Genomic DNA, 10,713 nt, shown 5'->3' with positions numbered 1-10,713 from the left:
GGTTCTGGCTGTCCCCAGAGTCCTGTCCTTGGGGTTCTGATTGTCCCCTGAGTCCTGTCCTTGGGGCTCTGGCTGTCCCCAGAGTCCTGTCCCTGGGGTTCTGGCTGTCCCCTGAGTCCTGTCCCTGGGGTTCTGACTGTCCCCTGAGTCCTGTCCCTGGGGTTCTGACTGTCCCCAGAGTCCTGTCCTTGGGGCTCTGCCCAGAGTCCCCAAAGTCCTGTCCTTGGGGTTCTGACTGTCCCCAAAGTCCTGTCCTTGGGGTTCTGGCTGTCCCCAGAGTCCTGTCCCTGGGGTTCTGATTGTCCCCTGAGTCCTGTCCCTGGGGCTCTGGCTGTCCCCTGAGTCCTGTCCTTGGCTCCCAGGCTCACCCTGAGGATCCTCAGGGCTCTGGCTCATCCCTCAGCTCTTTGCAGAGGGAGCAGGGATGTTCCTGCCAGGGATGTTCCTGCCAGGGATGTTCCTGCCAGGGATGTTCCTGCCAGGGATGTTCCTGCCAGGGATGCTCTTGTTTTGCCCCAGACCTCTCCTGCTGGGCTGCAGCTCTTGTGGGAGCACCTTGGGAAGAAGGAAAGGTGGAATATGAAACGCAGCCATTACCAGGGAAATTTCAATTCTGCCAGGGCTGGAAATCAGCATTAGGCTGTAATTAAAAAGTTATTGGAAACCTCCACGAGGCTCCAGTTCTGCTTAATGACTGCAGCTCTCTGTCCATCATCAGACACGAGCCACTTCAGGGGGGCACAAACCTGCCTTTTACCTGTTTAATGCTGGCTGGAATTATCATTGCTCATATCCATCCCAGGAGTGGAAATGCTACAAAACTGGAATATTTCTATTTTATGCACTGAAGTTCTTCTACTTCAAACCAGGAGATGACCCAACTTGTGCAGGCCTGCAAATTAATTTAAAAAAAAGCAATTATGCTGTTGAAGCCAAAAATGACACCCAGACTTGCTGAGTATGAACCCAAATACACAGAATTTAGTGGGAGCATTTTTTATTTATTTATTCCTAATCAGCATTGCAGAGATGTTAGAAAAAAACCCAAACTTTTACATGGCAGATCTGTGAAAAGCTTTCCAAAATTAAGTTATATCTGTATATAATATAAAATTATATATAATATATAATATATAATATATAATATATTATTATATTAATTATATTAAGTATATTAAGTATATTAAGTATATTAAGTATATTATAGTATAGTAGAATATATTATAGTATATTATTATATTATTACATTATTATATATTATATTACATTGCATTACATTATATTATTCTATTCTATTCTATTCTATTATATTATAGTATAGTATAGTATATTATAGTATATTATAGTATACATTATTATAGTATATTATTTATTATTATTGTGTATATTATTATATTATATATATTATTGTATTGTATTATATTATATTGTATATTATATTCATATGTTATCAAAAGACTTGGCAGGTCTTCCCCAGACCTTTCTGCTCAAGTTCAACCCACCACAGCTTTGGTTGACTTTGCCTCAAAAGGCACAAAATTGCCCCAAACCAAACAGTTCTTTTATCTTTATACTCATTTTTACCCAATTAACAATAGACACATAAATTATTTTTCTTAATGACCTGATGACCCTACACCTGTGTGCTGCACTGTGGCATTCTGTATCCAATCACCTACTGCTACTTAAAAACTTGTAGAGGAAGAAGATGAAGAAGAAAGAAGAAGGAAAAGAGACAACACCCTGAATCTTCTAACACCTTGAAAACACGCCCATAAATTTCATGTTATATGAAATTCAGTGTTTTCCTGGGTGTCAGAGCCAGGTATCAGTGATAGGAGCACACACTCTGTGTCCCAGACTCCACAGCATCCCCTCCAAGTGTTGTTTGGGAGGTGCACCAGGTTCTCTGGGATGCCCATAAATTTCATTTTCCTGGGTGTCAGAGCCAGGTATCAGGGATAAGAACACACACTCTGTGTCCCAGACTCCACAGCATCCCCTCCAAGCTCTGTTTGTGATGTGCAGCAGCTTCTCTGGGGTGGCCTTGCCCTCTCCACCCATCTGGTGGCCAGGGAGCAGCAGCAGGGGATGGAAGGACGTGGTGTGAGCTCGGCTCCCTCCTCTCACCCCCTTTTAATGAGCCACAACAAGTTCTGCAAACAGATTCTTATTCCATGGGTGTGTTCAAATTCTCACCCTTTTCTGCTCCAGGCTCAGAGGAGGATTTAGAAATTTTAATTGGAGCAATTAGAGTTAACTCAAAGAAGACTTTTGTCCAGTGCCAGTATTTAGCAACATAAATAAGACGCTTCAAGAGAGAAGTTTTGTTTTGCAGATGGGTTCAGGAACTGGAACTCTCACTACCATCATACCAGGGGATGTCTTTCTGATGAAGTAAAAAATGAAGTTTCTGCTTTTTTATCACTGCTTCATGCTTTTGACATTTCAGAAGCAAAGGGAGAATGATTTAAATCAAGATAATTTAAATAATTATGTCTTTATTAGAATTGCTTGTGTGGTCTGCAGGTAGTTTTAAAACATGCAGAGGTTTTGTAGGTCAAAATTTGAGAAAATGGGCTATTTCAACTTGAAAGCATGCATAATGTACTTTTTATGCATTTAAATTTCTTTAAATACCATTTTAGTTTGCAATATTCTATATGTCACCTTAGGAAAGAATGACAGTTAAAAATGTTCAAACATATATGAAATTATTTTCACCTTTCCTCAGTACAGAGGTTGGTAGCTTCATAATTCTTCCAAGGTTGGAAAATAATGTATTAATTTTCTGGTTTTCCAGACAACAAAAAAAAATCTGAAACACCTTATTCTAGCATGGCAAATTTCTGATTTTTATATGGTAGTTAAATAATGTGTGGGTATGAAGTAAATGGAAAAAAATCAGAAGTCCAGTCGTCTGTCAGGATGTTTTATCTGTATCATAAATTATATATTATATTATTGTGTATATATTGTGGTCTCATCAAAGTGAAATAATTAATAAAATTTCAGTAGGTTTCTTCATATGCTTTTTCTAGCACAGGGGGTAAATTATTTAATTCCTGTGCTTATTTCTAAACAATTTTTTTTCTATGTGAATGGGCTGGTCTTCAGCATGCAGGAAAATTTCTTACTATTTCATTTTAGCACTCCCATACCCTTCAGACAGGATTTCATGTGTGAAACAAAGCATAAATCTGATTAGAGGTTTAAAATGCTTAAACTTCAGTGTCTTCTGATGTTCTGTTATATTGGAAGATTTTCACTGTCAGTGCCTGTTCCATGATTTGCTTTGTTTACAAATTACATCTTATGTATTCTTTCCTTGGAGATGGTCACATCATCCTGCACTCCTCTGCTGCAGAAATGAGATTTGGGGAACTTTGTTTCCAAAATGTGAAACTTTGGAGTGGAAGGAAAATAAAAAAAAATCCTAAAAATTCCATGACCAAGCTGGAAGCTAGTTTGAGTACAAAATGAGTGGTTTTGCACCTTAAATAAGGGGAAAGAGGAAAAAAAATACATTAATAGCACATATGTAAATGAAGTTCTACAAGATTAAGATTTTAATTTTTAATTCACTTTTCTTCAGCTTTTGAATTCACTCTCCTGTGTTCAGATTTCAGCACAATGTCTTGCTGCTTACAGCTAATTGAATGGCTTGAATTAGTTCTCACCTTACCTTGCTTTTACTCTAATGCCAAAGTTTTGGGGGATTTTGCTTTTGTTTCCTGCTGATTGAAATACTGAGATGAGCAGGAAGCTGAGCTTTAATTTTCACTTTTGGTGGCTCCTTTGTTAACAAACTTAAGTGTCCTAATATCTGAGGTTTTAATTGGATTTAGCAATAATCGTCTCAGTGGATTAATACAATTGCAAATCAGAGATGACTTTCTTTAGCCAGGGGTAAATCAGCTTCAAAGGAACTGGCACCCTCCATCCTCAGAGTGTGTGCAACTGCCAGCACATCTCTCCAAGTCATGCTCTTCATGAAAAACACTTTGCAAAAAGCAGGGAATTATCTTGATTGGGTTTGCAGATGCAGGAAATGACAAGTGGAAAAATGCAGAAATCATTTCTGAAGGAACTGCCACGATCACTGCTTCCAGACTTGTATAATTCTATCATTTCAGTAGCAAAAACTCTGATAGCAATGAAATAAATTCTGCAGGATTCTTATATGTTCATTTTTTTTTTCAGTTCATTTTTACATCTTGTTGAAACAGAAGTTAAAATTACTGGTATGGAATAATTTTTGAAAACAATGAATAAAAAACCCCTGAAACCAAACAATTGTGATACTATCCAGTCACCTTCTGGCAGCAGGTAGTGAAGATATTTATATAAATGAGTCATGCAGATTAAAGGGCTCTCCCACAGGTTATTTCATGCAACCTTCTGCTCAAACCAGCAATTTCAAGCCGTGGGGATTCCACAACCTCTTTTCTTCTAACTGAGGTAGAAGAAAATCAGGTTAGTCAGGTGTGATTTGTCCTTCTGCACAAGTGAAAATCTATTTTATCTTCTATATGGTTTTTAATTAACAATTATCATTAATACTGAGCTGATGGATCCTCCTGAAATTTTCCTTTGGTTGTAACATTTGCATTTCACTGTAATTAATTGGAACCAGGTTGCTAAAATCTAGGCAGGCAGAAAAGCCATCTGAGAGACTGAACTTGAAGTACAAAAGATAAAACATTCATTTAGTAAGGCCTGGAGGATAAGGTTGGAGAATAAAAGCAGTTTTTAGTCAAAACTGTCCAGTCCAATGAATGATGCAAAGATCCAGCCCAGGACATCATAATTGATTACTCGAAGATATTGTGGCAGTTTGACATTTATTTATTTTCTTTTTATTATTTTTACATTAATAATATTGTAAATAAGTTATATGCAGTATATAAATTATGTAAAATAACTATTATATATAGAATAATATTAGTGCTGGCCTTGTGGCTGCTGAGAGCCAGGTTGCTGTATTTCTGAGCCTGTATTTTTTAATGTATAAAAACATTATTGCTTCAGAGTGCACCTTCACTTTTGTTCTAAATCCTGTGCACAATCAGACCCTGGAGCAGCTGAGGGAATAACAGTGAATGATATGGCCAGGGTATGAGGGGAAAAAAAAGGTTTGGACTAATTTCAGCCCTCATTTTTATGCACATATATATATGTGCATGTTTATAATGTTTATATATGTTTATAATCTGCAGTGAGAACAATGATCAGTATTGAGGAATCCTTCAGTTTTAAAGGAAATTCTCTAATTTTGAATTGTTATCACAAAACACCCATGGAGTTTGTAACTATTTGTGGTGTGTTAAAAAGACTTTATCACAGGTATTCCTTACATGTGCAGTGTTCCCAGTGTGTTTGATCAGCTGTTGTGTGTTGGGCTGAGCAGAAAATCAGAGTATTGTTCCTCACAGGGGCACTGTGCTGCCCTGCAGATGTGATAATCACACACCTTCACCTTCATCTGCTTCTGGGGTAGGTTTTATGGGAAAGGAAGATGGATATTCTTAATTTAAAATTAAGATTAAATATTATTAGGAATATTAATAATAATACTAATAATATGAATAATATTATTATCATCATAATAATATGAAATATGATATTAAGATGAAACCCCAACTCTGGAGAAGGTGCCCACCTTGTTTAGAACTTCTGACTAGTTCTAGCCTTCAGTTTCTAGTTATTGGATCTTAAAGATTTGTTTTGGAATTTGGAATTAATTTTGCAATTCTGTTGCCTGTGAATGTACTTTAGAGTTGGGATCCATCTGCACCATAATTTTGTTTTTTCCTCCTTCCTCTCACTTTTAAATGAAGGAGTCATTGAACATATGAAAGCAATAAAAACATTAAAGAGGTTTATATGAGCCACCCCTTGTTATAATAATTGAATTGGCACTCAAAGATGCTAAATTTTACTAACCTGTTAGGAAACAATAGCAGTTCCATAAGAAAGTTCTTATTCTGTGGATATAAAGTCCTGTATTAGTTTATCAGAATGGATAACTTGCAAGGAATGAAGGACTGGCATTCTGGTTTTCAGATCCTGACATTTGTGTGTGGCCCTATGTTTTTAACCATTGCACAAAATCGGTTTTACAGGTTCAAATCTTAATTTTCACCCATCTGTGGGGTGTGTTTCCAGGTGAGAAATGTCAGTATTTTTCCATTGTGCCACGGGAGGCAGGGATGCAGCCTGGATTTCAGAGTTCAGAGGGGGAGCTGTGCTCTGCTCTCCTTCTGCAGCCTCTCTTCCCTCTGTGCTCTTTTCTCTCCCCGGCTCACAGGGCATGGTGCCAGGGTGAAACCCTTGCTGTGCACTCAGGAGCTGGGAGTGGTGTTTTTCAGCAGGTTGTGTCATCCAAATGACAGTGGGATGACTTGAGGCAGTACAAGTAGGACATTTCCTGTGCTCCAGACAGAGGAGGTGCAGGCATTGCTCAGGAGGCAGCTCAGAAGAATTTTCTCCTTGGTGAAAACACTGAGCAGTGGTGGAAGCAGACCCTACAGACATGCACTTCTCCTGCTGCCTATTCCACACATCCCATTTCCACAGCACCAGCTGGTTTTCTGTCCTCAGGTCAGAAACAATGGCTCTGCAGCAGTGGACATTACCTGACCAGTAAAAATAATACAGTGGCCAAAACATATGTATGGCATGTTCATTTTTGACTTTCTTATCCTTTATTTTCTTGGTTGCTAAAAGCTCACAAGTTTTAATTTCTTTGAGTAAATCCATTTTGGGAATGTAGGTACAGGTAAGTAGAATAATAATGGCATTGCTCCACTCTGGTTTTTATGGTGCCAGTAATATTTGTGCAGAGGCTGTCAAGTTTTCTTTTCACTCTAGGAGAAATAAATATATTTAGAGGGGTTTTCAGGTTTATTTTTTTCTGGAGGATTTTTTTTTTTTATTTCAGTGAATATACTGCAAACACACTTGTATAAACAGCTTCTCAGAAAATACAAAATACAATATATAAAACCAGAGAAACCTTCTATTGGATTTTATTACTACCATTCATGGGCATCAATTTATGCAGATGGTTTTATGCCAGACTTCTGCAAGATTCCTGTGGCCCTTGTCCTGTCACACAGCACATTTCAGTCTTGCTCACTCCAGAGCTGTGTAAGAGCTTCACAATTTTACACACTGTGTTTTTAAAAAGCACTGTGCAGCTCTGCCTTTTTCATTCAAATAATTAAACATGTGGAGGTAGTTACATAGGTGACAGCCATACAGAATTTTAACTTTCACCATGTCTGTTGGAAATACAAATTTGTGGATTGCTCTTGGGATTTGTCTTTCAGGTGTTTGAGGGGAGTGGATGGATAAACTGTGTGTGGGCACGTAACACAATCCATTGTTGGCATCACAATTTGTGCTCTAAGGGCACCAAAGTATTTTTCTGGCATATAAAATGAACAGAATTAACTATCAGAATTCACACTCCTGCAGTTGACATTACAGTGTGCTGTAGGGACAATACTGTTTGAAAACAAAGAGTGTTTAAATAGTTTGGGTCATTGTTTCTCCTCTTTTTACACATGTTGGCTTGAAAGCCCAGCTTTATATGACAGAACAAATTGTTTCAGCTTTCTGTAATTTTATTCCTTAGCAAGCAGTTTGAATTTACATCAGCAGAAACATCACATGGACCTCCTGTCTGCATCCTGTATTTCAGTCCTGTATTTTCAGCTGGGCTCAAGGCCAAGAGCCTCAGATTTTCATCCTCTCTGGTTAAATGTTGCCACTCTGGGGTAAAAAATGCTGGAAGAAGAGAATGAACAGCAGCTGCACCGTGTAAATGTTGGAGTAGAAACCCTGGTGTTGGTGTTCTCAGAAAGCCTCAGGTGCAGTGCATTCTGTGAACATCTTCCATGAGAACAATGCAGAGTTCAGAGCACTTCAGCAGGCAGGTGACAGAGCTTTGTAGCAGACCCAGCTCCCATTTCAAGTTTATTTTGAGTTTGAGGGTTGTCAGAGGTTGCAGCTTGTGCTGTGCCTCTTTAACTGAGGCTGGGATTCTGCTGAATGAGCTCTTGGCAATGCTTTGTGCGATACCAGAAGTGATAGAATGTGTGAGCTGGCAACATCAGAAAGCACCATTGACTTATGCTCTGTATTAGAAAGAGAAGCTTCTAGTAATTATGTTTGTGCTGGGACAGTGCCATGAGTGTAACTCTTGCTTTCATTTCTGCTGGCCCAGGAGATCCACCGTCGCTTGGAGAACGCTCCCGACACGGCCAAGACAAAGGCTCTCCAAACTGTTATTGAGATGAAGGTAAATCACCCTGCTGGGCAGCAGGAGCCTTTGGAAAATGGCTTTTCATGGGAAAGGTGGCTCTACCAAGTACCATATGCTTCTGTCAGTCTTGGCATTTAAAAGAAGTGTATTTTTATGCTGTTTTATTACCTCTTGTTATTTTATTTGTTGCTGTTGATCACTGAAGAGACAGACACAGTAGAAACTTGTCCTCTGTCTGCCTGAAACAGCAGATCCAGATTTCTTACAGTTAACCAAAAGTTCATTATATTCCAAGAATGGGAATGATAGATTAATAGGGATGATTTGTGGGGTTTTATGATGTGGGTTCTTTTCATGTTACCAACATTTAAAATGCTGCTTTGCATTCTGTGTAGCAACAAAGTTAGCAAACTCAACACCCACTTAAAGAATGGGTCTTCATATAGCTAGAAATACATCTGTATGGCATCATAAAGCTAGTTTTTCTGATGAATTTGTGATTGAATTCTTAAACCATTAGCTTAAGTGTTTAATGGACTGGTGGCAACTGGCCAAGAGCTCAGGAGCCACAATCAAGTGTGTGGTTTACACAGCTTTGTGCAATCATATTTCATCTTGTATTGCTCATAAAGTACATCAGACAGGGGTTGGATAAGTAGAGTTGAAAAATGGAAGACTGGCTTTGCAAGCTGTTCTTTTCCACTTTGTATCCCTCCTTTTTATTTTGTTTTCTTTCCTTTTTTGCTCCTGCAACTTTTTCCAATCTGTATCAGTGTTTTCCTTATTTACATCCCATCTTTCTACTCTGAAGCTTTCATTTGCTGTCCCTCTTTTATTAGTCAGCTTTGTGGTCCATAGTAATGCAAACTAATTGATCATCTGGTAGCATTAAGTGTCTTTAATATCAAGAGAGGAACACAGGGGCATTTCTGGGAAATGATGTGGGTATGGAACTAAACACTGCTGGAAATTTCAGTGTATCACTTCACCTTACTACCTCAAATTTTTTATCTACTTTATCAATTTTAAACTTAAGTATCAAACATTATGAAAATCCAATTAGATCTTCTTAATGATGCTTTGAAAAAGTCTAATTTCATAAATAAAAAACCTGTATATGTAAAAATCAGCTTTTTATTCAGCTGTGCTTTGCTTATCAGACAAAGAAAGAGAAGGGTTTTGTTTATAAAAATCTGCAGTATATTTTCAAATCAGATCTGTCTTTCAGGAAGGACTAAATATTTTGGAGAAATGAAATAAGAAAAAATAGGCTGCTTTAAGAGATTATGGTTCCTAAATGCAGATCCATGAGGATGTGTGAAGCTCTGTGTGCTGTGTGAATCTGTTCTTGCTCTCCCTGGCACAAAAGGCTTCTAAAGAAACAGCAATCCAGGTGCACTGAATGAATACCTCTGATCATCCTGTAGAAGTATGAGGATAATGATGGATTGACTTCTTTGTTTTTCCAGATGGTTATTTTTAACCCTCTGAAATCTTTTGTACGTTGTACATCTGAGCCAGAATCCTTTACTGTTTTATCCAGTCAAAAATAGATTGTTACACATTTTCCTTGCTTTTGGTGTTTTGCTGTTCCTCATTTGTCACCCCACTTAAATGAAATAGTGGCACAAACCCAATTTCTTGCCATTCTTGCACTCACATTTTGCTGTCCCTTCAATGAGAATTAAATTTCTCTTTGAAAAGACAACATTTCCTCATGGTCCTTTATTTACTCATCCTACATGGTGTTCCTGGCCTGAACCATGTTTTCTTTCAGTACTAAACTCTTGCTTTCCTTGGAAGGTAAAAAAACATGAATTAAAATCTGAGTATCTGAGCACTCATATGTAAAGAATTGAATGCTGATTTCTCTAAGAACTTCCTAAGCAAATTTCAAGGGCAGGTAATTTATTGTACATGTATTTCCTTTTGTTTTGCTCCAAATGAGCAAATTAATTAAATGATTAACAAATCATTTAACTGTGTGTCTTTACCTGTCTCCTGTAATTTTCAGGATTCAAAAATTTCTTCCATGGAGCGTGGCCTCCGGGATTTGGAGGAGGAGATTCAGATGTTGAAGTCAAACGGAGCCCTGAGCACAGAGGAACGTGAGGAGGAAATGAAGCAAATGGAGGTGTACCGAAGCCATTCCAAATTCATGAAAAATAAGGTATGAGAAAACAAATGGCAGCCCCATGTTACCCTGAGCTGAGTGGACAGAGGACAGAAATGTTCATGCTTTCGTTAGGAGGTGTGGGCTGGCTCCCAGTCAAGTGCTGGGAATCAGAACTGATTCAATACCTGCCCTGAAGCCACTCAAATAACTTAAAGATATAATTTTAAATTCCTATCTGAAAATATTGTAATGGTGTTTCTGTAGGATCAGTGACCCAAATTCTCCTTTCATTGTCACATCTGATTCCTTTTCATTTTCCATTTCC

The 10,713-nt window shown here is 38.2% G+C and overlaps 1 protein-coding gene across 5 annotated transcripts in view; it reads left to right on the top strand.

Annotated features, from left to right (window-relative positions):
- ERC1 (ELKS/RAB6-interacting/CAST family member 1) overlaps positions 1-10,713 on the top strand; it is a 284,117-nt gene that overhangs the window by 63,478 nt on the left and 209,926 nt on the right. For all 5 annotated transcript variants that reach the window (XM_015627633.3, XM_015627634.2, XM_015627636.3 and 2 more), the window contains exons 4-5: positions 8,234-8,308; positions 10,287-10,442. In XM_015627633.3, coding sequence (XP_015483119.1) covers positions 8,234-8,308; positions 10,287-10,442 — 231 coding nt within the window. The remainder of the gene's footprint in view (positions 1-8,233; positions 8,309-10,286; positions 10,443-10,713) is intronic.

This window comes from Parus major, chromosome 1A (assembly GCF_001522545.3).
Source record: "Parus major isolate Abel chromosome 1A, Parus_major1.1, whole genome shotgun sequence".
Taxonomy (NCBI): Eukaryota; Metazoa; Chordata; class Aves; order Passeriformes; family Paridae; genus Parus; species Parus major.
This window is presented reverse-complemented; position numbering and strand designations above follow the sequence as displayed.